Raw genomic sequence first — 27,437 nt, 5'->3', positions numbered from 1 at the left:
CATGGGTCCAGCTTACATGAAGAACCATCTCACCCCCTGGAACTGGCCTGGCCCAACTGCACTGGCAGAGGAGACCTCCCATCAGTCAAGGAATTCCAGCTGGTGGGATTTAGGAAAAGGACCTTCTCTGCCATGGCTTCTGTCTTTTGAAACACCTTATCCCCCGAGTCCGAGATGAGATTGGCTCCCACGGTTCTGACCTTCCACAAGAGCCTGAAGACCTGGCTCTGCCTGATCACTTGGGGCACCAATGGAGGAGCATCACACTGGAGATGGTTAATGAATTAAAAGGCAATCCCACTTCTATGCATTCTGCTCCCTCCCTCCCCATCTTTTAACTATAATTTTAATTATGATTTTATTTTTATTCTTATTATTTCTATGTCATTGTTTTATAAATATTTATCTGTTAGGATTTTAATGTTTTAATGCTGTAAGCTTCCCAGATAGGCAGCAAAAAAATTTAACAGACTAACAGACTGACTGACAGACAACCGGAGATCTTGTTGCATTTGAGTAAGTGGGACTTGAAGGACCTTGGACAGCAAGTGCTGGCTTCTTCACAGTGTATCAACAAAAGCTCAATTCCTCAGTCAGAAACAGATTTAATCTATCACATATAGCACTGCAAAGTCAAGCAATGTAAACTACTCTTCACAGAGTGTTCTTCAGTACTTTGCTAATTATAAAAAATAACAAGAAGATACACAGAAAATGAGAACCTGAAATCTTGGTTTGGACAGCCTGCTTTTGAGTCCAAAAATGTAATCATAGAGAAGTCAGTTTCCTGACAAATCAGGTTGTAAATATATGGCCAAGCCAATTATACTGGAATGATGGAATTCCTATTTGAAGGAGACTTTTAAGTCAGAGACAGGGCATTACTTCAGCCAATGTAAAAGGTAAAGGTCCCCTTGCACATATGTGTTAGTCGTTGCCGACTCTAGGGGGCGGTGCTCATCTCCGTTTCAAAGCCGAAGAGCCAGCGCTGTCCGAAGACGTCTCCGTGGTCATGTGGCCCGCATGACACAACGCCAAAGGCGTATGGAATGCTGTTACCTTCCCACCAAAGGTGGTCCCTATTTTTTCTACTTGCATTTTTACGTGCTTTCAAAACTGCTAGGTTGGCAGAAGCTGGGACAAGTAACGGGAGTTACTTGTCCCAGCTTACCAATGTAATTACCAATGTAGTTAAGGTTAAACTGCTAAAACAACTTAAGCTTTATTGGCTCTGTTGCTATGAAAAATTTTCAGAGAGAGTGATTGAAATGGCAGATCAAGAAGCCATGCACTTAATAGAAAGCCAGAATCCAAGAAGAAATCTGCTCACTAGTTTGAACAACCTCCAGACAGCTCACAAATGCTTCTGTTTGAGATCAAAGGATAAAAACAAGAGAGAGCTAGGGCTAACTGAAATGTGATACCAAGATTGTTGTCTGGACCACATAAAGCCATATTTAAGTATTTTATAAAAATATAGGAAACAGGACAATCTCAACTTTAGTGAATCAAGGTTTTAAAAGAAGTTTGCAGCAATCCCTGGAGGTTGTATTTGGCAAGTTGGGAAAAATAGAATAGTAGAGTTTTAGGTTTTCCCAACTCAGTCAAGTAACAGCTACAATAGCTAGTTCAATACCTTACTGGTACACTGCCTAACTGTATTGATTAATTCCTGAATAACCAAGTCGACACACTTCAAACAAGGCTCTTTCAGCTTCACCACCTGCTTTTTCACAATGGCTTCAAATGCCAAGTCTGGTGTGAACAGTCCCGTCCTATATCAAAACAAGGAGGATAGAAGAGCATAGACACAGCAGAGAAAAAACAAGTGGGGGGGAAGAGGTTTAAAGATGGGCAACATTCCAGAACACAATACTCTACTGTAGCAAGACAGCTTTTCTGCGGCAACAAGCCTCTCCTTTTGCTAATAATGTTAGTTAAATAATATAGGGATGGAACAAGGACTTCAAAAAATGAAGATTATTATAGAAAGAGATAAGAACAGTCATATTTGTGGTTGAAAGGCATTTTGCAAATTTAATTTCTAATATGCTTGTTCATAATGCTTTTATAATATCTTTGAATATAAAAAAGGAAATGCCAATATTATGTATTTTAGGAGAAAATTTTTCCTTTACTAACTAGTTATTAGAGAATTAGAATGTAGAAGTGTGAAAAACAGCTAGCTACAAAAGAGATCAACATGATTTTCTGTCATTTACATCTTCATTTGCAGTATAAACAAAATAAAAAAATTCTAGAGGGGAAGGAATCATCACATAAATGCTGTGTCATTCCCCTTGCCCTCCTGTTATAGCAGAAATAAAAAACTTCTCAATAGATTTACAATCTGATGTCCTAAGCTTTTTTCACCCTCCCCTCTAGCTGAATTAATTAACAGGAAGAAGTTGTAGTTTAGGTTTGTGAATCTCTAGTCATGCCAATATTATAATCAATAATATTCAAGAAAGAGTCTTTGGGGTTTTTTAAATAGGGAATTTTTAAGGGGGGGGAGGGTAAGGGCGGGTGTTGGGGGAAACCCGTCGGGGAGGGTATGTCCAGTCCCAGCGCGCGCTCACGACATTATTCCAGCCGGTCCGAAGACGGGGGGGAGGGGAATGTGCAGAGCAGAGAGTGTTATTCCATCTGTACGGTAAGTGGGAGAGGCAGATATGGCGGAGGCAGGGGGCCGCATCGTTCTTCGGGAGCACGTGTTCGATGTTTAAAAGCGATCACGTGCTCCGGCCCCTCAGTCCTCACTCGTTCCCCGGATGGTCAAGACCTTCAGAGCTTGGGTCTTCGGCTGATGCTTTGCAATGCCCGGTCCGTGGTTAATAAGGCTCCCCTGATTTGTGATCTTATTCAGAGGGAGTCCGCGGACATTATGGGCATTACGGAGACCTGGTTGAACTGTGCCCTCCGGGTTTCCGTGCATTCCATCAGCCAAGGGCCCAAGGTAAGGGTGGGGGGGTGGCGGTTGTGATTAAAGAGAGTCTTTATGTATAGCACAAGGGTGGAAAATGTATTTTCTTTTTTTTTTTTTGTTCGTAATGTTAAAAAAATTAATTAAAAAAAATAAAAAAAAATAAAGAGAGTCTGGAGCCGAGGGAGTCCACTGTCCCTCAGATAGCTGGTTGTGAATCCCTCCTTGTGAAGTGGGGCCATCGGAATCAGATGGGGCTGTTGATCACGTACCTGGCTCCTTGCTGCGTGACTAAAGCCCTACCCGAGCTACTAGAGGTGCTTGCTGACGTGGCGGTTGAGATTCCCAGACTTTTGGTCTTGGGAGATTTCAACTTGCCATCGGCCGGCTTGTCGTCGACGGTGGTTCGGGAGTTCCAGGCCTCCATGACGGTCTTGGACCTGGTTCAAGTAACTGATGGCCCTACACACATTGGGGGAGGTGCACTAGACTTGATTTTTATCTCTGGTCAGTGGTTTAATGATCTGGATTTAGGAGATATAGTGACGGAATCGGTGTCATGGTCAGATCATTTTCTCCTTCGCCTAGACTTTCGGACCGCCGCTCACCACCGCAGGGAGATGGAGCCAATACGTTGGTTCCGTCCCAGGCGCCTGATGGACCCGGAGAGGTTCCTGACGGAGCTTGGGCCGTTTCCTGAGGACCTTGCCCACGGCACGACTGAAGAACTGGTTGCGGCCTGGGAACGGGCCGCGGCTGGGGCTTTGGACCCTGTCGTGCCTTTGCGGCCTCTGACCCGGCGTAGATCTCAATTGGCTCCCTGGTTTTCCGAGGAGCTGAGAGAGATGAAACACTGGAGAAGACCCCTAGAGAGCTCTTGGAGGTCCAGCCGTTCCGAAACTGATCGGACACTAGTGAGGTCTTTTACTAAGACCTACCTAGTGGCATTGAGGGAGGCGAAATGTTCTTACGTTTCCACCCTCATTGCATCGGCAGATAACCGCCCGGCCGCCCTGTTTCGGGTGACCCATTCCCTCCTTCATCAGGAGGGACGGGATGACCCTTTACAGGGACGAGCTGAGGAGTTTAACGGTTATCTATACGATAAAATCGTTCAGCTTCGGGATAGCTTGGACCAAGATTGTGATGATCCGACCGAGATGACTGAGACACGTCTTGTTGAGGTTATTTGGGATAAGTTTGATTCTGTGGCTCCCGAGGACGTGGACAGGTTGCTGGGGAGGTTACATGCAACTACATGTTTACTGGACTCATGTCCTTCCTGGCTAGTGCTGGCTGCTCAGGAAGTGACACGAGGCTGGCTCCAGGGGATTATAAATGCTTCTTTGGTGGGTTTTCCCCGCCGCCTTGAAAGAGGCGGTGGTGAGACCTCTCCTTAAGAAACCTTCCCTGGACCCAGCTATTTTCGGGAATTACCGTCCAGTCTCCAACCTTCGCTTTCTGGCGAAGGTTGTAGAGAGTGTAGTTGCATGGCAGCTTCCCCGGCACCTGGATGAAGCTGTCTATCTAGACCCGTTCCAGTCCAGCTTCCGACCCGGTTATAGCACGGAGACGGCTTTGGTCGCGTTGGTGGATGACCTCTGGAGGGCCAGGGATAGGGGTTGTTCCTCTGCCCTGGTCCTCTTAGATCTCTCAGCGGCTTTTGATACCATCGACCATGGTATCCTGCTGCGCCGGTTGGAGGGATTGGGAGTGGGAGGCACTGTTTATCGGTGGTTCTCCTCCTATCTCTCTGACCGGTCGCAGATGGTGTTGACAGGGGGGCAGAGGTCGTCCGCAAGGCGCCGCACTTGTGGGGTGCCTCAGGGGTCGATTCTCTCGCCTACCCTGTTCAACATCTATATGAAGCCGCTGGGTGAGGTCATCAGTGTTTTCAGGGTGAGTTATCATCTGTACGCTGATGATGTACTTCTCCACCCCGGACCACCCCAACGAAGCGGTCGAAGTGCTGTCCCGGTGCCTGGAAGCCATACGGGTCTGGATGGGGAGAAACAGACTCAGGCTCAATCCCTCCAAGACAGAGTGGCTGTGGATGCCGGCACCCCGGTACAGTCAGCTGCAGCCGCAGCTGACTGTTGGGGGCGAGTTAGTGGCCCCAAAGGAGGTGGTTCGCAACTTGGGTGTCCTCCTGGATGGACGGCTGTCCTTTGATGAACATCTGGTGGCCGTCTCCAAGAGGGCTTTCTACCAAGTTCGCTTGGTTCGCCAGTTGCGTCCCTTCCTTGACCGGGATGCCTTATGCACAGTCACTCACGCTCTGGTCACGTCTCGGTTGGATTACGGCAATGCTCTCTACATGGGGCTGCCCTTCAGGTACACCCGGAGGCTACAGTTGGTCCAGAATGCGGCTGCGCGTGTAGTAACGGGAGCCGCTCGCGGCTCCCATGTAACATCACTGCTGCGTAGTCTGCACTGGCTTCCTGTGGTCTTTTGGGTGCACTTCAAGATTTTGGTTACCACCTTCAAAGCGCTCCATGGCTTAGGACCCGGGTACTTACGAGACCACCTGCTGTTACCCTATGCCTCCCACCGACCTGTACGCTCTCACAGAGAAGGTCTCCTCAGGGTGCCGTCCGCCAAACAGTGTCGGCTGGCGGCCCCCAGGAGTAGGGCCTTCTCTGTTGGAGCATCGACGCTCTGGAATGAACTTTCCCCTGGCCTATGTCAAGTGCCTGATCTTCGGACCTTCCGTCGTGAGCTAAAAACATGTTTATTTATTCAAGCGGGACTGGCATAATGGTTTTATAGTTATAATCTTAAATTGGGGTTTTTATTGGGTTTTTTAAATTTTTTATAATTTTAAATTTAAACTTTTAATTATCAGCCTTTTGAAATTTGCTAGGTTTTAATTGTTGGTTTTAATTGTATATGTATTGTGTTTTATCTTTGGCTGTACACCGCCCTGAGTCCTTCGGGAGAAGGGCGGTATAAAAATTTAATAAATAAATAAATAAAATAAAAAAATAATAATCAGTTTGGTCTAGTGGTTTAAGGCACCAGGCCAGTGGCCAAGCAGAACATTAGGCAGGAAAGCTGACTGGCCTTAGGCAGGAAAGCTGGATGGATAACTTTGGGCCAGTCTCCCTCTCTCAGCCTAATAATGTTATTCACTGCTTTTAATTATTTATAAAAATAATAAAAATGGGATAAAAATAAATAATGTTTCAGCACAACATTCTCATCAACATTTTTCTTGATTTCAAGACAATAGGAAACATTTTCAGTAGCAAGCAGCTTCCCAAACTATCAGCTGCTTTGGATGCCCCACATAAGTATACATTTTATGCCATGTACATTCAATTCAGTCTGAATACTTGCCTTATACCATGGATGTTTTTGATTGCATAGCTGATTTCACGTCGCAAATCTTTCTCATCAAACTCCATCTAAAAGAAAAATGCTGATATATAACCAAAAGACTTCTCTTTTTCTTCCATATATAGACCTTTTCCAAAAATATCTGCATTTATGTGAAGTCATGATTGACAGTCATTTTATACTGCAAATCTATGTCAAAATGCAAGACCTGAGGATATAATAAGCAAGAGAAAGGTGCTCACCATAATAACCAGTGGAAGGAGAAACTGCTAGCTCCTCTCATCCAATCTCAGGGATAAGTTCTGTTTCCACCTAGTGGGAGGAGGGCCACTGAAGTTCACTGTACACTTTAGCATCTATATACCTTACTCTTTAGTCAATATCCAAATCATAGCAACAACAATGCTGTCTATTAATAATTACTCTCCAGATTTCCTGGCATAGGATGGAGAATCCATATGTCATGTGAAAGTTTGACAGCCCAAGTATAAGGAAGCATATTATGCATCCATTCTTCAAAACAGAGCTTGGAAATTTATCTGGATCCATAGATAAGATCTTCAACGTATAGTTGAATGCTTTAATTACTAGATGACTTCATATTATTACTTCTCAAATTGCTGTCAAGTTATCCACTCCTAAGATGAAGTTCAAAAAAATGGACTGTGTCTGTTCTAAAAACGGGACATTTACATATCCCAACAATTCCATACCATATCTGACTAATAAGCTAAAGATAGTAGTAAGGATCCATAGAATTGCTTAAAAATTAGAATGAGGTGGGAAGGTGGATACAAACTAAGCAAAATATTCTTTTAGCAACAGCAAAAGCATTTAAAACTTATATACCGCTTTACAATGCTTTACAGCCCTCTCTAAGTGGTTTACAGAATCAGCATATTGCCCCCAATAATTTGGGACCTCATTTTACCCATCTCGGAAGGATGGAAGGCTGAGTCAACCTTGAGCCTGGTGAGATTTGAACTGCCAAATTACAGGCAGCCGGCAGGTAGCAGAAATAGCCTGCAGCACTGCACTCTAACCACTGCACCACCATGGCTCATATTTTATTTAATTTCCAACAATGCAAAATTTCATATTTAAATAAAAGCTAGTCTAACAATAGCTAGATCCAATATCTATAAAACATAGATAAAATAATTTATCACAGGTCTTCAAAATTTGAAAAGGCACTATTGCTATTTCCACTCTAATTCAGGGTCAACAAGCTACAGCCTGTGAGCCAGATTTGGACTGACACCTGTTTTCATGAGCTAAGAATGGATGGATGGATGAGTGGGTGGCATCATCAGAGTTTCTAGGGCAAGAGGCAGGGCCAAGCATCTTAGCTATAATAGTCTAGCAGTGATCTCCTTGCTGGAAGGCTGGTGGAATCCAATGGCTTAAAGGCTTCCAGGCATTCCCATGGATGAAAAGAAAGATGCAGGATTATACAAAAAATTCCCAATTGCCACTTTTAGTCTGCTGGCTTATTGTCATTGTAATAATTCTATGTTTTTGAACACTGTATGCTATATATATACTAGTTTTAGAAAAAGGTACCATAATTTGCAAAATTTCTCAACAACCAAAAGTCTTCAGAACGTGAAAGTTTGTGATAAGATTTTTATCAGGAAGGAAAGCATGCAAAACCCAATTGCTGCTACGCCTGCAATCAGCATCTACATTTGAAGAATCTTGTCTGAGGATTGTAAGCTTGATCTTCCAAGAAGGTTAAAGGAATGCACAGTTCCATATTACATATAAGCCTATTCATCTATAGCAATCCACCATTACAGTTCTGCTGCAATTCAGTGCATATATATTGCTCTAAAGCTATAATTGTTGATTGTTACCTAGTTGTATTATTGTGTCACAAAAGAGAATAGCATGTGTACAATTGTGCAATTTCATGGATTGCTTAGTGCTCTCTCTCAAAAATCTTGTTTAGATGTTAATTACTTTGATTTAAAAAATAATTGCAGGATGCCACCTGATGCTTTTGCCTCCATTGTGATATTGTATTCCCTGCTGTAACATATTACAAAGAGAGTTCTGAATGCCAACATTTCTGGCTGCCAAAAAGTAAAGTGTCAGGTCTGTCCCAACTGGAAGTTTATGAAAGAAAGATCCTCAACTCCATTTTTCAGTGAAGGTATATTTTTACTAATGCCAAATGGTTACAGCTTAAGCAGTCAGATCTGAGGATTCCCATGTAAAACTTTTCCTTTTTCCCAGGCCCTTCTCCCTTGGTCATCTTGTTAGTGTCCAATAAGGTTTTGGTAACAGTTCTAAAGTTTGGTGCCCCTCTGGTGGAAGTTTGCATTCCGTTCCCATGCCTGCTCCTTGGGATTGTTCAACCATTGCCCCTGGTCAGCACTTTCAGTTCCTGTCATTCTCCCCTCCCTGTATCCCTGTATCCCAGTGATGGCTAGCCTTTTAGAGACCAAGTCCCAAACTGCAACCCAAAAGCCACTTATTTATTGCAAAGTGCCAACATGGCAATTTAACCTGAATAATGAGGTTTTACTACCTAAAATAATGAGAAACAACAGAGTTCAGCTAATTGTTCTAAGAAAAATGTGATAAATGCACTTTTATGCTCCTTCATTTTTTTTCTTGCTTTTGAAATATTACGTTTAGCAACAATAAAAAAAGAAAAACTTTTATAATATTATTTCTTTCTTTCCCTCCTCCATTTCCTCCTCTTTCTCTCTCTTTCCCTCCCACTCCCTCTCTTTCCCTCCCTCTCTCTTTCTCCGGTCTTTCTCTTTCCCTCCATTTTTCTCTTTCCCTCCCTCTTTTTCTTTCTTTCCCTCCCTCTAGCTTTGTCTCTCTTTTTCCCTCCCTCTCTGTCTTTCTCTCTCTTTCCCTCTCACTGTCTCTATTTCCTGCCCTTTTTTCTTTCTTTCCTTCCCTCTCTCTTTCTTTCTTTTTCCCTCCCTTTCTGCCTTTCTCTTTCCTTCTCTCTCTGTCTCTTTCCCTCCCTCTCCCTCTCTCTCTGCCTCTCTGTTTCTCTTTCCCTTCCTCCCTCTCTTTATCTCTCCATCCATCCTTCCATCCATGCTCTTCTCTCCAACTTCACATGTTGTGTGAATCCAACCACTTGGGCTGTGAAGGGGGAGTGGAGGCTGGCAGGCAAAGCCAAGCATTACAGATCCACACAAAATAAGGCAACTCCAACCTGGATCCTGTTGAGGGGACCACCCTTCCCTCTTCTTCTCTTCCCTCACGGCGGGGACCTGGGCAGCCTGAGCGCAGCTCCCTCCTCGGAGGCAACCAGCAAGCAAACGTGGCTGTCATGCCCCAGTTGGAGTCTGACTCTGAGATAGAAGAGGAACAGCTAACAGACAGCAAGAGAGTGGCTCCATTGGCTGTGGAGGAAATTGGGGAAGGGCAAAGTCAGGCTGGGCAGAGAACGGGAAAGGTAGAACAAGGAAGAGGGGGTTCTGATGAAGACCAAGACCCATCCCCTCCTCATCCTAGAGTACGCAGGGAAGAACGGAGAAGAGAGCAATGTGGGTTGTGTGGCTTATGAGGGAGGAGAGGGCCCCAACTCACTTCACAAGATATACCTGGACTTGGAGTTTAAAGGGAGGCAAAGGGGAGGGGCAGTTGTCGGGAACAAACATTGAGTTCATGTTGCTGCTTTATTCCTGGCATCCTCCCAACTGGTTTGATTTACTGCCATGCTACTTCAAGTCTGGACTTCTTATCTTGCTTGCCCTCCCGGATTAATTATCTTGCCCTATGGGATTTATAGTTGGAAGTTTTGTCTGTTTACAGGTATATGAAAGAGTTTTTCTCCAGACCGGAGAGTAAAGGGCGTTGGGGGCAAAGTTTGGAGCCGATCCAACCACCAGTCAGTTGCTCATGCTAAATCAGGCTGTGCTGAAGCTGACCAGGCTGTTTGCTGCAAGGAGGCAAATTGCTGAGAGGCAGAGGCCAAAGGGTGGGGCTTTGACAACATTCGCTCTGTAAGACACACACACATTTCCACTCACTTTTGGGGGAGAAAAAATGTCTCTTATAGACTGAACAATACGGTAGTTGTTTTGGTATCAGTTCTAAAGTTTAATACCTCTTTGGTGGGTGTTCGCATTTCATTCCCATGCTTGTATCCTTGGATCATTCAACCATTATCTCTGGTTGGCACTTCTGGTTCCTGTCATGCCCCCTCCCTCTATTCCTCCACACACACCCGCCATATATAATGGCAGGCTGCCATCAAATCAAAGCAGATCTGATATAAAGTGTTTTTTCATACTGTGTTTTTTGCATTTCCTCACATTGATCTTAAAAAATAAATACATGCCTTCGTCAGCTTTGGAAGCTATAATAGGCCAGAAGCTTCCATGCTGCCACCTTCTCATGTGTGGGAAAGTAGGAGGGGGGAATTAGTAGAGGGATTGTCTTTAGACATAATAGCATTCTTCCTGTCGGTCAAAGTCAGGCCGATCTTGCATCTGGAGAAGGAGTGGTCGGAGTTTGGGGGGTTTTGATCTACTGAGGGAAAACCCGGACCTCTCAGATTTGGGTGTTCCCAGATGTGCCAGTTTACCTATTCTAGTAAATAGAACTTTGAAAAATGCTTGCTTCAGAGTTTTTACTTGGAGTGGGGGTTTTCCGGAATGCTGACAGCCTTATTTGGAAACAAGAAATGTACTTACCTCAACCTGTGCAACCTGTGCACTGTGACCCACTACCGGGCCATGTGAGTGGCTGACTGGTGCATGCACGTGTCTACATACTCATTCAGTCCAATCTTGCTTTAACCCAAGGATCTTACCAACAATAGAATATGTAATAGCAGAGGAGGCATTTTTTTTAACATGCAAGCTGGTATTTTCTCTACCATTTAGTCTACGCTAAGTTTATACTACAGTATACCCAAGTATTACTACTTTGTTATTTTTAAAAAATACTATTGTATTCTAACACATTAGACTTTAAATATATTATAATTCCTTAGTGACCACATCCCTTCATGGATATCATGGCAAATGGGCTTACATAGCTCAATGAAGCTAGGAGCTATGCCATGCAAGGCCACCCAACAGGGACAGGTCATAGTGGAGAGTTCTGACAAAAAGTGGTGCACAGGAAAAGGAAATGGTAACCCACTCCAGTATTTTTGCCAAGGAATTCTTGCCATGGACTATATCAAAATGCTAATAATTATTACTCCAGAAGATAAGTCCCTCAGATCTGAAGGTATCTTATATGCTACTGGGGAAGAGCAGAAGACAATTATAAGTAGCCCCAGAAAGGGTGAAGCCAAAGCCAAAAGGTGCTTAGCTGTGGATGTGTCTGGTGGTGAAAGGAAAGTCTGATATTGTAAAGAACAATATTGTTTAGGAACCTCTAATTTTATGAATCAAGGTAAGCTAGATGTAGCCAAACATGAAATGGCAAGATTAAACATTATGGGAATCAGTGAACTAAAGTGGTCGGGAAGGGATGAATTTAATTCAGATTATCATTATATCTGTTACTCTGGGCAAGAATCCCTTAGAAAAAATGGAGTAGCCCTCATAGTCAATAAAGAGTGGTAAAAGCAGTAGCGGGTACAATCTCAAAATTCAACAGAATGATCTTGGTCTGAATCCAAGGCAAACCATTCAACATCACAGTAATCCAAGTCTATGCTGAACCACTGATCCTGAAGAGGCTGAAGTTGACCAGTTCTATGAAGATCTACAACACCTTCAAGAACATTTTTAAAAAGTGTTTTTCATCATAGGGGAATTGGAACCGTAAGGTAGGAAGTCAAAGGGTGACCGGAATAATAGGCAAATTTGGCCTTGGAGTACTAAATGAACCAGACAAAGACTAACAGAATTTTTTCAAGATAATACATAGCAAATACTCTTTTCCAACAACTCATAGCAAATATCTTTTCCAGCAAACCAAGAGGTGATTCTACATATCACCAGATGGTCAATACCAAATCATATTGATTATATGCATTGCATCCAAAGTGGAAGTGTCTGAAGAACTATGGATGGATGTTCATAATATTGTGCAGGAGGTAACAACTGAAATCATCCCAAAGATAAGGAAGTGCAAGAAAGCAAAGTGGTTGTCTGATGAGGCTTTATAAGTAGCTGAGGAAAAAAGGAAAGCAAAAGGCAAAGGATAAAGGGACAGATATATCCAACTGAATGCAGATTGCCAGAGAATAGCACAAGAGATAAGAAAGCCTCCTTAAATGAACAATGCAAAGAAATAGAGGACAATAATATAATGGTGAAGGGAACATATATACTAAAATACTAGAATTAGTAGGAAACTTGCTAATGATATTTGATATCTTGGTCTCTTGTTTGTATAACTGCACATGGTAAATATCTGTTTCCCATAACACTGACATATATATATTGTGCCCTTTTGTGGTTAGAACATAAATATGCCATCATGGATGGTTATGGAGGTCACACTGACTAAATTCCTGAATTGTTACTGATACCTCATCCCACCAATGACAGTCTCTGGAAATTGTCAGAGTCCATCATTTGATCTCTCCCCACCCCACTCTGGCTGAGAACGTGTATGTCATCCTCCAGGAAATCAAGTGGTAATTAAGAAGACAAATGGAAAAGATAACACCACAGAAAGAAGTCAGATTACATTAATTGACCCTTACTATTGTGTGACCCGATGTAAATCCAGAAGTTAGTTTACATTCACTGACTTATACTATGGGAACATGCAAACCAGATTCCAGAATACGCAGATGCCAGAGTTGAGGATTTATGACTTTTTGGGTATAAGAGGACATCGCTTTCTGTCATAAGTTCGTAGTTCTTCCTTGCATGTATCTTGAGTATGTTCGGAACAGCTAACCATTTAAGCTTGATCAAGATTAAATGCTATTTTACTCAAGCCTCTGTTTAAGTCTCTTGATTGGCAGGTATGAGCTTAGACATATTAATAAATGGACTTTACAATGGGAAAGACTAGTGATCACTTCCAGAAAAAAATGAGATCTCAACGGAACATTTTGGGCAAAGATGGACACAATAAAGGACAAAAATAGTATGGACCTAACAGAAGTAGAAGAGATTAAAAAGAGGTAGCAAAAATACACAGAAAAACTATACAAGAAAATCATCCCTGATAACCACAATGGTGTGATCACTGACTTCAAGCCAGACATACTGGAGTGCAAAGTCAAGTGGACCTTAGGAAGCATTACCAACAACAAAGCTAGCAGAGATGAAGGGTATTCCAGTTGAGCAATTTAAATCCTAAAAGATGATGCTGTTAAAGTGCTGCATTCAATATGCCACCAAATTTGGAAAGCTCAACGATGGCCATAGGATTGGAAAATGTCAGTTTATGTTCTAATCCGAAAGAAGGGCAATGCCAAACAATGTTCAAATACCTTACAATTGTGCTCATTTCACATACTAGCAAGATTATGTTCAAAATCCTATAAGCTAGGCTTCAGCAGTATGTGAACCAAGAACTACCAGAAGTACAAATTGGGTTTTGAAGAGGCAGAGGAACTAGAGATCAAATTACCAACATTTGCTGGATTATGGAGACAGCAAGAGTTTCAGAAAACATCTACTTCTTCATTGGCTATCCTAAAGCCTTTGATCACAACAAACTGGCAGGTTGTTAAAGAGATGAGAGTACCATACTACCTTACTTGTCTCCTGAGAAACCTGTATGCAGATGAAGAAGCAACAGTTAGAACCGAACATGGAACAACTGATGGATTCAAAATAGAGAAAAGACTATCAAAAGGCTTGGCTGCCATTCTGCTAAACTATGAATTGTAAGCTGACAGCCTACAGGGGTAGGGAGCAGTGGGGGTAGGTGATGCAGGGAGGGAGCTCAGAAGAATCGAAACCAAGCAGTACCATCCTGTGAGAAGCACCAGCTGTCTCAAGGTCACACGAAAAGATAGTGGAGGATGGGGGAGGGGGAGCTGGCATGCTCTGGTCCATGTGGTTGTGAAGAATCAGACGTGACTTACTGACTGAACAATAACAAGTGACCATACATTTGATTTAATAAAAGATGATACAGGATGATTTTTAATAATATATTTTTAAATTATACTTGAAATAAATATATATAGAACTCTAGTATAAAAAGGTATCTTCCACTCTTTCCTCTCAAATAATTTCAACATTAGAATGTTATAACCATCTTACTGCTAGATATTGCAAGATTACCTTTTAGAATCACTAAGTTTTCCAAATTCATTTTATGGAGAAAATGGTTTCTCCATAAAGATAGTAAAATTTTAGAGATATGATTATGGTTTCCTATCTTTTTTAATCTAAACACTTTTTCCCCCCAGAAGTGGATAGATGGGGTGTTGGTCTTACCTGAGACGCATCTTCTCATTGGGTGGAGACAGCAGCCAGGCATGGGTTGTACTCATTCGTTCAGATTGGAGGACTGAGTCCGTCATAGTTGTTAAGTCCCACCCTTGTTGCTAGGGGCTTCCAGCTTTTGGCGAAGACAAAGAAACAGACTCGATGTGTGGAGAACAGAAAAACAGTGAGAAAGGAAGATCAGACTGAGAAAGGGTGGGGCTGGCTGCTGTCTCCACCCAACGAGAAGGTGCGTCTCAAGTAAGACCAACACCCCTTCTCCAGTGGTGGAGACAGCAGCCAGGCATGGGACATACCAAAGCCTAGTGTCCCTAAGTACAGGAGGGCACAGTCTGCTCCGATGGCTCCCTAGTCTTATGAACCCTTTGTAGCACTCACCGACCAAATGCCGCTTCTGCAGGTGCAAATTTGTCTAACTAATATTGCTTAATAAAAGGGGAAGGGGAAGTCCATGTCGCTGCCCTGCAAATTTCAGCCAAGGACGCTTGTGTAGCCCAAGCCGCCGATGTAGCCGCACTGCGGGTAGAATGAGCTGTCAGACGAGGTGGCCGTGATAGGGAACATAGTTCATAAACCTTGGCTTGGTTGGTCAAATCCATCTGCCGATGGTAGAAGGAGTCACTTTGGTACCTAAAGAGACTGGAATAAAAGACATAAACAATGACACTGTCCGTCACAAGTCAGCAGTTCTCTTAAGGTAAATACAGAGGGCTCTCCGAATGTCCAGAGTATGCCAACAACACTCTAGTGGGTGGCTTGGGTTAGGACAAAAATCAGACAGGACTAATTCTTGCATCCGGTGAAAGGGAGTATTAACCTAGGGATGAAAGAAGGGTCAAGATGGAGAACCATCCAGTCTGCGTGAAACACATAGAGGTCACTACGTATGGAGAGGGCAGCAATCTCCAAAATACGCCTAGCAGAGGTAATAGCCCCCAAAAAGGTGACTTTACAAGTTAACAGCCAAAGGCTGGCACTCCGCAAGGGTTCATAAGGGACTCCCGTGAGAGAATTTAGTACAATGGTCAGGTCCCACATGGGATACCTATGCAGGTCAGGGAGACACAAATTAGTGGCACCCGTCAAGAACCTCCGAATGGCTGGGTGCTTGATAATGAAGTAAACAGCCTGCAAGCCAGAACAGTTGAAAGTGTCGCCACCTGCCATCTAATGGTGTTTGGGGAGAGCCCATTATCTAACCCATCAAGGATTCAAGGATTTGGGGAATCGAGGCATGGAGGGGGGAGACCCCAACATGATCCCCCCAAGCACAAAAGGCCCACTAAGTAGTGGAATAAATGCGCTCCATCAAAGTCCTGCGTGAAGCCTGAATGGTCTTGATGACCCTGGAGAAGTTTGCTCCATTCAGAGTGTGCCGCTCAATCTCCAGGCGGTCAGTTGGAGCCACTGTGGGTCTGGGTGGACCAAAACTGCCTGGCTGAATGACAACACACCCTGAGGGATCCTCCAGGGTGGAGCCAAAGATAAGGCCGTGAGGTCTGCAAACCAAGGCCGACGGGGCCAATGTGGTGCAAGGAGGATGATCTCTGCGCACTCTTCCAGAAGCTTTCGCACCACTCTCAGAATGAGTGGCAGGGACTGGAACACATACGGAAGCCCCCGTGGCTATGGGCTGCAAAGAGCATCCGTCCCTTCTGCACGAGGAGCTGGAAACCGGGTGTAAAATCGAGGAAGCTTTCGCACCACTCTCAGAATGAGTGGCAGGGACTGGAACACATACGGAAGCCCCCGTGGCTATGGGCTGCAAAGAGCATCCGTCCCTTCTGCACGAGGAGCTGGAAACCGGGTGTAAAATCGAGGAAGCTGCACATTCTTCCAGGTAGCAAACAAATCGACCTCCGGCAGGCCAAAGTGGTTCGTCAGGTCCCGGAAGAGGGATGGGTGCAGGCACTACTCCACATGGTTGACTACTGTCCGGCTCAGCCAGTCAGCGTTCATGTTGGAGTCCTGAGAGATGTGCTCCACCGTCAAGGAAAGAAGATGCTGCACCACCCAGAGGCCTAGCCTCTTGGCCTCCAACATCAGACCATCCGACCTTGTGCCGCCATGGCGGTTGATGTGCACTTTCATGGCCACATTGTCTGTCAGTACCAACACATGGTTGTTGGTGACAACACATCAAAAACGCCGCAGAGCCAAGTACACTGCCCGGAGCTCCAGCCAATTGATGTTCTTTTGTCGGTCGCGGCTGGACCAAGTGCCTTGAGCAATGTGAAACTGGATGTGTGCTCCACAACCACTGAGGCTGGCATCCATCGTTAACACCAGGCGAGGAGATTCAAGGAACATCCAGCCCTTGGATATGTAGTCGACCTCCACTAGATCAGGGACAAGCTGACTTTGGGGGAAACCTGGACCTTGGTTGGAGAGGTGTCCTTGCCCGCCTTCTGAAAAGGCAAAAGAAACCACTGAAGGTCTCGAGCATGTAGATGGGCCCACGGGGTGACATGAATGGCTGAAACCATTTTGCCTAGGAACGTTGATACCAGTGCCAAAGGTACCTTGCGCTCACATTGAGCCTAACAACTAGGTCTCGAATCCTGGCCTGCCGCTCCAGAGACAAATTCCCCTCTAGGGAATCTATTACCGCCCCGAGATGGAGCAGTTGGGTTGAAGGAGTCAAGTGGTTTTTGTCCATATTAATGGAAAAACCGTGCTCCTTTAGACAAGAAATGGTTATTTGGAGATCATGGATGGAAAGTTGTTTCGAAGAGGACTGAATTAAAATGTCATCCAAGTAACATTGGACCCGAATAGGGACGGTCCTAAGCTTGGCTGCCAATTCAGCAAGCACCTTAGTAAAGGTGTGGGGAGCAGAAGAAAGACCAAATGGTAATGCATGGTACTGGTAGTGAATACTGGTGTAACAAAATCTAAGAAACCTATGATGAGGGGGAAATATAGGGATGTGCAAATATCCTTCAGTCAGGTCAATAGAAGCGAGGAGATCGCCCTTCCTGATGCCTGTCAGAATAGACTGCAAAGATTGCATCTTGAACTGTTTGTAGATAACATATTGGTTCAGTCTTTTAAGGTCCAGAATAGGTCTCCACCCACTTGAGGATTTGGGAACAAGAAATAAGAGGGAATAAAATCCCTGCCCAGCCTGATCCTCCAGCACCTTCTGAATTGCTCTGATTTCCAGAAGGTGCTGCACAGCCAAATCCAGGAGGACCCACTTGTTTTGATCTTTCGATAGAGGACAAATAATAAAAAACCTTGGAGGGGTGGAGAAAAATTCCAGGGATAAACCAGATCTTACAGTATCCCTGTCCCAAGTATCCGATGTCAGAGAATCCCACCGGTCAGCAAAGAGAGCTAATCTACCACCAATGGGAGCGTCGGATCTGCAATTAACCTTGGCAGCAAAAAGAATGACCTCCTCCTCCTCGAAAGGGCCATTTGACCTTGAGGGGGCCTGTCCAGATGTGCCCGCTGGGAACATGATGAACTCCAGTCAGATCCCAGCACAGGAGGCCTGTGAGAGAAAGGAGAAAAATGACCTTCAGATTTGTGCTGAGACGAAGGAAGAATCTTCCTCTTGTCCTTCGTTTCCACTAACAAAGGCTCTAATGCCGGTCCAAACAACTTCCCGCCAGAAAAAGGAGCAGAAGCTAGCCACCATTTGTGCCTGGCATTCGCCTGCCAATGCCAGAGCCAGATCATGTGCCATGCAGCCACAGCCGAAGCCATAGATTTAGACGTGAACCGGGAAAAATTAAGTGTAGCGTCTGCCAAGAATTAGACTGCAGCGACAATTTTATTAAGGTCCTGCTGCAGCCGGGTATTGCCAGGAGGTAACCTCTGCAGCTGGCTCAACCAAAACCGTGTTGCCCGGTTAAAAAATGATGCCACGGTGGCCGAACATATGGCCCATGCCGCTCCTTGGTGAACCCATTGAAGGGTCTGGTCCAAGCGATGCTCCTCTGGGCGCAGCCCCTCATCCGGACCACTCGGGATAGCAGTGTTTGGCAGTAAAGCAGCAATTGGGGGCATCGACCATCGGAGGTGGTCATGTTGGGTGCTACATTAAAGAAGCGTTTGTCAGAAGAGGGCAGCGGAACCATGCCAGATGACACCCACTGCCTCTGGATTACATCCAAGAAGAGGCGAGACACAGGGACAGCGTCAACCGGCTTGACTGGTTCAGAAAACAGCGGATTCAATAACTCACTGGAGGCTGAAGGAACTTCTCCCAAAGGTGAAGAGCCAAGTTGAGCAGCCTTGGACACCTTATAAAGCAAGGACTTAAAAATGGCCAGTGGAAAAAAGCCGGTGAAGGCTGATTGGTCTGGAGAAAGACCCACGTCGTCAGACAGCTCCAGATCCCATTGCTCAAACCCATCCAGAAGAGACTGGTGGCTGCTGTGTGAGGGAGCTACGGATTCCACATCATGACATGATAACATATCGTCCTGGTAATCACACACCGAAGAAGCCAAAGAAATAGACATCAAAGAAGGCTCCTTGTAGGATTGATGGCAGGCAGCCGCAAGTGACTGCTGAATGGCCAGTGAAACAATATGTTGAAAATTGGCCAGGAGGGCAACTTCCGGCAGAGGCTGGTGGGCCACAGTTGTCATTACCAGGGTAGAAGAAAGTTCCAGGTTCCGATCAGTATGAGGTGTAACGTCGGCCACAAGTGGAATAGCAGGAGGGTAAGGCTGGACCCCACAAATTAGCTGTGGGAATTGACACTGGCCAGTCTCTAAGTGAGACCTGGTCAGGAGTCACTGCAGATGAACAAGGTTGAGAAACCTGCTGGAGGTTTGAGGCTGACAGACCCTCCTGTCCTGATCCTGGGGGCACCTGCCTACTGGCCTCATTGCAGATCTTCTGCAAGGCCGGGTGTCTACGCCTCTCATCCCTACTGGAGGACTTCATATGGCCATGAGGTGTATGATAGGAGCTGAGGCCTTAGGAACTGTGCGCTTATCCTCTGTTCCGCCTGCCTGAGAGACACCTATGCCAGATCCCACTGGAGCGGAAACATCCTGACACTCTGAACTGGCTTTGCAGCCATGCTTGGATTTAGCCAAGGCCTTTGGCATGATTGAGTTAAGACCACTGCCACTGAAACAAGGATAAATGAGCTGAAACTCAGTCAAATAGCTCTAACAGCCTGAAAATGAAGACTTCTTGAATTATTATGTATTAGTCCTCTTTTTCCATTTTTTTATACAGTTAATTAAGATCCAAGAATTAATTGGATGCTGAGATGATCAGCCAATGTGAAACTTAACAGGAGAGATGCAGTCCACTAAAATCTAGTCCTGAATGGTAAACACAATGGAGAAAAAAAAATACTTTTGACCACTAGGTGGAGCTGTTGCAGCACAAATAAACCAAAATTCAATCTAAGGAATAAAGGCAGTAGGAACAAGAAAGAGGATCCACAGAGTCAAATTAAGAAAACCTTTGGACTGATTGAGCAACAGTGCTAAGCACAGTGGCAAGTAGACAGTCAAAGACAGCTGGCACAACTGACAGGCTGTCAATTTTCAATTGTGCACAAAATCCAATGCGCGGAGAATCCAAAATGGCCGCCAGCTGTCAAAGTGGCAATGTGGCCGTTATGTGGAGCGCTAGATTCCTGAGTCCTGCCCTCTGAGGCAGCTTTAGTCAAAATGGAGCGCGAAGCTCCTGAAAACCCAGCTGATGGTCTGGCCAAAGGCTCCGGTCGCAGCTGCAGACCGGGAGAGCGCAGGGCTGTTGTTGCCGAAATTTGTTGATTTAAATAGAGTGCGAGGCTCTTGACAGTTCAAATTCCTGTCAGGCAGCGTTTGAAGACTTGACCATAAAATGGCCATCTGACTAGCCTGTTTATGGAGCGCAGAGCTCCTACAGTGCTCAATTATCAATGGATCGTGGATCCCCACGATCCTGCCAACCAGCTCCCAGGCTCCTGCGTAGCCCTGAATCCAGATGTTCAAGGGGCTCTTCTGTGTAAGGGAAGCTGGGAAGCCCTGATCCCAGGGCAGACCAGAAATGGTCTTGAAGAAAAAACTGCAAGTCATTAATGTGATTGCAGCTTGTCACTCACATTAAGTCGATCCGAAGCAAGAAAAAAGCCAAATCCAGACAGCAAAAAAAACCAGGTAAAGGTGAGAGGTTGAAGGACTGAGTCAAAAGCTGGAAGACCCTACCAACAAGGGCGGGACTTAACAACTATGAGAGACTCAGTCCTCCAATCTGAACAGATGACTACAACCCATGCCTGGCTGCTGTCTCCACCACTATGGAGAACTCAAGCTTTTTAATAATTAAGAAAGTAAGCTTTGCCTTAGAAAATGTAATTTTATACAAAAGTCTACACTACTTTTCTCAACTTCTTTCAACTACTGCAATGAATATAACAGTCCCAATACCAGGCATATGTATTTATACAAACATCTGTGTAATATTTCTTATTGCAGGATTCAATCTGGGTGGGTCACTGGGACCCAAGGTTTTATCTTCTGAGCTTTCTGACTCATGTTAAGAGATCATCCTCAGGGAACTTCTCTGTGTGCTCTGGGCTATCCTGTGTGTGGTATTTATATGATGGCTGTTGTGTGTAGCTTTTTAAATGTAGATACTACACACAGAACAGCCTAGAGAACACAGAGAAGTTACCTGAAAATGGAGTCCAGCATGAGTCCAAAAGCTCAGAAGACCGAACTCTGGTCCTGGTGACTGACTCAGACTGGATCCTGCAACATTATTCTGGGACACGTATATTCGCCTTCATTTGTAACATTATGTCCTTAATATTTCTAAGGAGTGTGATGAAAAATGTTCAGCAAACTCTCATTTTTCCATTGTGAGAGGATAAACAAAGGCTTACTTTTATGAACTGAGTGAGAAATAGTCTTAAAAACTACTTTAATCCACATGTTATTGACAGGAATATCATCCTAGCCTACTAAACACTTCATAGTATCACTCTCAGCTATAACTAATTCACAGAGTGCCTTACCCTTTGGAATCACCCGACCAGCATAAATGAGCCTTTGTGTATATAAGTCTAAAAATATCGGACAAGCCTGTAAGACACTGGATTTACTATAAAGGTTCCTTTTCAACAGTGGATATAGGCCAATGATGGCGAACCTATGGCATGCATGCCACAGGTGGCACCTAAAGCCCTCTCTGTGGGCCCACCAGCTGTTGCCCAGCCCAGTTCCACCGTGCATGTGCGCACGCACCTCCCACCGGCCAGCTGATCTTCAGGTCTCTGCCATGCATGTGCAGGGGTGGGGCCTTCCCCGATCTCCGCAGGTTCTACCCTCCACAAGTGCCTCTCCGTGGCAGAAATGGAGGAGAAAGCCTGGGTGTGCAGGGAGAAACTCTGAAGATTGGGGACAGCAGAAATGGAGGAGAAAGCCTGGATGCGCAGGGAGAAACTCTGGAGATTGGGGAAGGCAGGAATGGAGGAGAAAGCCTGGGTGCATGGTGGGAGGGAGAAACTGCGAAGATTGCAAGCACACACACACTGTTTTGGGTTGGAAAAGCCTCCTGTACCAACCTGAAAGCCAAAATGGGGTCCGGGGCACATGTGCAGGGGGCAGTTGCATTGCCTTTTGGGGATTGGGGCACGCATATGTGCATTCACGCACACATGCGCACTTTGGCCACTCAGCACCAAAAAGGTTAACCATCACTGATATAGGCCATCCTGAAATTAGATTGCTTCTGTCATTTTCTCCAGCAGGCAGACAGAAAAACAGTAACAATCCCTAAAGTATGAGGCAAGGAAGATAACTTCCTTTCTATTTATGAAAGCAAAAAGCATTAGGAATTCCAAAACAATGTCTGAGAAAAAAATAACAAAGATAAAATGAAATATAATATCAATATTTTATTAGGACGGGATGCTCTGTTTATGGTAGAAGAGGAATCTTCAAACAAGTTCAATGATCCATTTTCCTATAATACATGAGGATATCCTAATACTTGTCAAAATGGGCAGCAATAAATTAAACACATAAACACACATACAGTGACATGAAAAAGACCCCTAGGAAAGTGCAAGTATTTCAAAAAATTTCTTTTTCCAAGACACAGAAAACCCATCTACTAGCTTTATATTTAAATATTACATTATTAAGGTGCATTTCTATGTTTATGATTAATATTATAAGTTACAACCCATTCTACAAATATGGAGAATGGAGATCCCTATAGCAGTTTTTTTACACCTACGTTTCCTTGGGGATGCATATAGTAAAGCTATGTGCATCGCCAAAGGAACTTAGGTGTAAAAAAAATCTTGCTAACATAGCAGTGAAAGTCTATGTCTAAAGGTAGCCTGCTGGGAGGATATTCTGTTAAACAAAGTTCTAGTCCTAGTTTTACAAAGAAGATGCATTGCTCTGAACATATTCAACCTATGCCAAACGTTATCCAAGAAGTCTAGGCTTAGGACAAAATGATAGCTGAAGCAACTTTATTCCAAAGGGCTTTTGAAAGCCAGTCTTATGGCTCAAAGGATGGCTGTTTTAATTTTAATCTTCTGTAGTATTTTTAACTGTATTTCTATATTTTTATTGTTGAAAATTGTTGCAAACTGGACTTCAGATTCTAGTAATATAGACAAGTGAAAACTGGAAATTCTTAAATCAGCCAAAATTAGACATATCTAAGAAGTCCTCTTTATCCTACCACTTTAAAGCATTATAAAAAGAACTCTCTGTAAGTATTAGATATACAATATAGACTGGTTAAATGGATCTGAATTTCCTAACACATAAGGTATTTTTAAGAATATATGTTTTCCACTCGTGTACCTCTTTACATAGACAAATGTCTCTGCATCATACTCAGACTTTAACAGAAAGACAAATGTACATATTTTGTTTACATTCTTATTGCCAGGATGTTTCCAAAACATTTCCAACAAAAATAAATTCTTCTTTCTATGCACAGAAAAACATTGAAATGGGTTTGTTATCAAGGTAGCTAAAACCAAACAGCATGAAATCCAGATTCAATCTTGGTGAACAACATATTTGAAAATCATATATACATTCCTCTAAGGCTAATAGTTTTTAGCACTTTACCTTGACTAACTCAAAGGGGAATCTCTCATGAAAAATGCGATTTATTCGGGCTCCACCTGAGAGTTCTAGTGTATCCACTTGGTCTCCTGACCCCTCAATTCTCTTCTCAAAATCAACTGCAAACTGTTGTACCATTCTGCAAAAAGATAAATGAGGTAATGATCATTTTTTCAAGATGTGGTAAATCGTGGAAATCTCACTAAGTCACAGGTGTCAAACTCGCCATGTCATGTTGCTGTCATGTGATGTATCATGATGTTTTTTCCCTTTGCAGAGTTGGGGTGAGTGTGACCTGCATGTGACGCATCCAGCCCGAGGCCGCCATTTTGACACCCCTGCCCTAAGCAATGAAGATCTGGGATCTTTTAGGTATTGAATCGATTTCTGTTGGCACCTTTCTATGAAAAATGTTAAGTTATTGCCAGAAAGATTTTTTAAAAAGTATCTCCAGTTAGTGGCAAATTTATCTTAATCTTAATATAAAACTCTAATTTTTTAAGTCATTAAGCCAACTTTCTCTGACATCTACTGAAAACTAATAGAACTTTTATTTTGGTTGTTGACCAATAAAAATACAATCACACTCAGACCCAGACCCACAAAAACACACATACTTTTTTTCTTAATAAAATGGATATAGTTTAACGTGATAGAGTTCACATATCATGCAGTAAGATGGAATGTTCCTTATAAATTCTATTCTGACAAAGAGTTTCTTATTGTCACCCCAAAAGGTTCTCGGAGAAGCTAAAAATAGATTCAACTTGGAATTAATGTCAGCTATTTTATCTCTAAGCAGTCAGAAAAATCAAGGACTTCTACTATTCTAGGTTCAGTTCAAAGAGTTTAGTTTTAGAAACATTCAAGAATTCTGGTCTTTTTTTACCTGCAGCATCTTATAATTTTATTTGTGACTCTGGGCAACTGACATACAGTATATGGGGTTTTTTTTTTGAAAAAAGTTTTTTATTTTTTATTTTCTTATACACATATTATAGATGTACATTTTCTTTTTCTTTTTTTAATTTTTTAAAATTTATTTTTAACAGAAAAAAACCTCATCAAATCAATGAAAACAATTTACAACGTGCTGCATGGGTGTTAACGTATCTTCTTGTGCATTCACAAAATAAACATCTCTTTCATACATATATCTTATATTATCTTTTCTAACATATCTTTCCATCTAACCAATGATAAAATAAATCCCATATTTTATAATATTGCTTGTCTTCTTGCTCTCTAATTTCAAATGTTAATTTACTCATCTCTGCACATTCCATCATTTTTCTAATTATTTCATCTTGCGAAGGTAATTTCTCATTTTTCCAATTTTTAGCAAACACAATCCTAGCTGCTGTAATAATATTCACAATCAAATATTTTACATCTCTAGTGTATATCTCAGGTATAATTCCCAACAGAAAGACTTCTGGCTTAAAGTCAATATGTTTTTTGATCATTTTTTCCAGCCACATGTGTATTTTAGTCCAGTATCTTTTCTCTTCAACGCATGTCCACCACATGTAATATGATCCAGGTGTCTGATGACAGTGCCAACATTTTTCAGATTTGTCTTTGAACATTCTAGCAATTCTTTTTTTTTTATAAGTAATTTTTATTTCCATTTTCCAACATCATATTTATGTGCAAACTATTATCTATCATTAATCATTAATCATACTGATTCAGGCCTGCCCGATTGCCACTTCCTTTCTTCACAACCTCCCTCTCTACCCTCTACTACTTTCACATCCTTCATCTCCTTCACTTTACTACTTCCTCTCCTCCTTCTCCACTCCTCCCTTCTTACCCTATCTAACCTTCTTATTCCACTCCTCCTTCTCTACTCTTTCCTACCTACTTTCTTCCCTCCTTCTACTTCTCTCTCCTTTTCTTTCTGAAATGGCAATCGAGCATCCCCAATATCATTTTAAATTTTATTTTCATATCTTCAAAAATTACTATACATTAATAATCAATCCATGTATCATTTCCCCTTCCCCCCCCCAGACTTCCCAGAGCAAATACTGGGTATTATGACCAACAATCACAAGCTAGAGTATACAAAATAAGCATAACCTCCCACCTTTAAAAATTTAAAACTTTAGATCCCCTCACAATAAAATTAAAGAGATAGGAAAGAATAATAAAAAGAAAAAAAGAAAAGAAGCAATACCAACTTCACATATTACATCTTCTTACAATCCATTTTTAAAATTAATCCATCTTCTCAAATTCAATTTTTTTTTCACTTGTATATTCCTTCAAATTTCTTAAGTCCATTTCTCAAATTACAGTCCATCTTCTCGAACTCAAATTTTCATCACTTATATATTTCTTCAATTGCCATAACATTTAATGTCCGTTTTTCTTACAGTCCATTTTAAAAATTAGTCCATCTTCTAAGATTCAAATTTTTTTTTCACCCACTTGTATATTCCTTCAAATTTCATAAATCCATTTCTTAAATTACAATCCAGCTTCTCAAATTCAAATTTTTATCACTTATATATTTCTTCAATTGTCATAACATTTAATATCCAATCTTCCAATATTACTCCCAATCAAATATCATTTCGAATAAAATCTCTCAAATATAATATTTCCAGCTTAACTTCATAACTTTTACTATCTATAAACATGTCAATTAAAACAAATAATCATTTAAACTACATCCACAATATAACAGTAAACAATTAAAATCATTACATCCACATTATCTAAATTCATAAATTTCACTTTCCATCCTTCACAATTAAATAATATCATCCCATAGATTTATACCATACAAATAGCAAATAACAAAAGTCCTATAATTTATATCCTAAACAAATCAATTCCAAAAATTAACCATAATCATCATATTCACATCTTAAACATTCCTTCCCTCTCCCATTCTATTTTCCATCATTTCCAAACCAATTAACTTAGCATCTAACAACAAAGGATTCCCACTCTTTAAAACATTAATATAAAAATGTCTCGCTTTCATAACTGAATTAAGAAAATACTTTCTGCCTCTAAAATTCACTGACAAACCCATTGGAACTTCCCATCTAAAATATATCTGATGTTTCTTAAACTCATCCACTAAAAAAGCAAATTCTCTTCTCTTTCTTAACATTTTAGGAGGAATTTCCTTCATCATTTTTATATCTTGTCCCAATATTTGAAATTTATTTTTATAAAAGGCTTGCAAAATTTAATACCTAACCTTTTTAGATGTAAAATAAATAACCACATCCCTCGGTACTCTATTTTGTCTTGCCCACCAAGAATTAACACGATAAATTCTTTCAATATTAATCTCAAAATCTTCCGGCTCCACACCCTTTATCTGAGCAAAGGCTTGCGTAAAAATCTCTTTTAAATTTTCCTTCCTATTTTGCTTCAAACCTCTCACCCTTATAGCATATTCCATTAATCTATATTGTAATATTTCTTCATCTGCCCTATCTACCTTTGCCTGTATATCTTCCATCTTATTATCTAAATTCCAATTGTTTTGATTTTTTTGAATTTCGTCTATTTTCCTTTGCAACTCTAACTTAGCTTTATTAATTTCTACAAGATCATCCTCCATCTGAATACAAGAGCTTAATATTTGCGCAATTGCATCCTTTACCATTTTCATTTCCCTCTTCTGCTCTTCCACCACTTCCTTAAAATCCAACATCTCTTTCTCTATTTCATCAAATTTTTGATCTATTTCTAAAAAATGAGTCTCCAAAAACTCCTGTAAAGAATTTCTTAATT

General features: G+C 42.3%; 1 protein-coding gene across 13 annotated transcripts in view; it reads right to left on the bottom strand.

Moving 5' to 3' along the window:
• Positions 1–27,437, bottom strand: part of DNM2 (dynamin 2) — a 210,011-nt gene that overhangs the window by 109,654 nt on the left and 72,920 nt on the right. For 8 of the 13 annotated variants that reach the window (XM_058166776.1, XM_058166786.1, XM_058166774.1 and 5 more), the window contains exons 8-10: positions 23,679–23,814; positions 6,263–6,330; positions 1,637–1,775 (exon numbers count right to left, since the gene is read on the bottom strand). In XM_058166776.1, the coding sequence (XP_058022759.1) occupies positions 1,637–1,775; positions 6,263–6,330; positions 23,679–23,814 (343 nt within the window). The remainder of the gene's footprint in view (positions 1–1,636; positions 1,776–6,262; positions 6,331–23,678; positions 23,815–27,437) is intronic. The other 5 variants (XM_058166775.1, XM_058166779.1, XM_058166781.1 and 2 more) reach the window with 1 other exon arrangement.

The sequence above is a fragment of the Ahaetulla prasina genome, chromosome 2 (assembly GCF_028640845.1).
Source record: "Ahaetulla prasina isolate Xishuangbanna chromosome 2, ASM2864084v1, whole genome shotgun sequence".
NCBI classification, from domain to species: Eukaryota; Metazoa; Chordata; class Lepidosauria; order Squamata; family Colubridae; genus Ahaetulla; species Ahaetulla prasina.
This window is presented reverse-complemented; position numbering and strand designations above follow the sequence as displayed.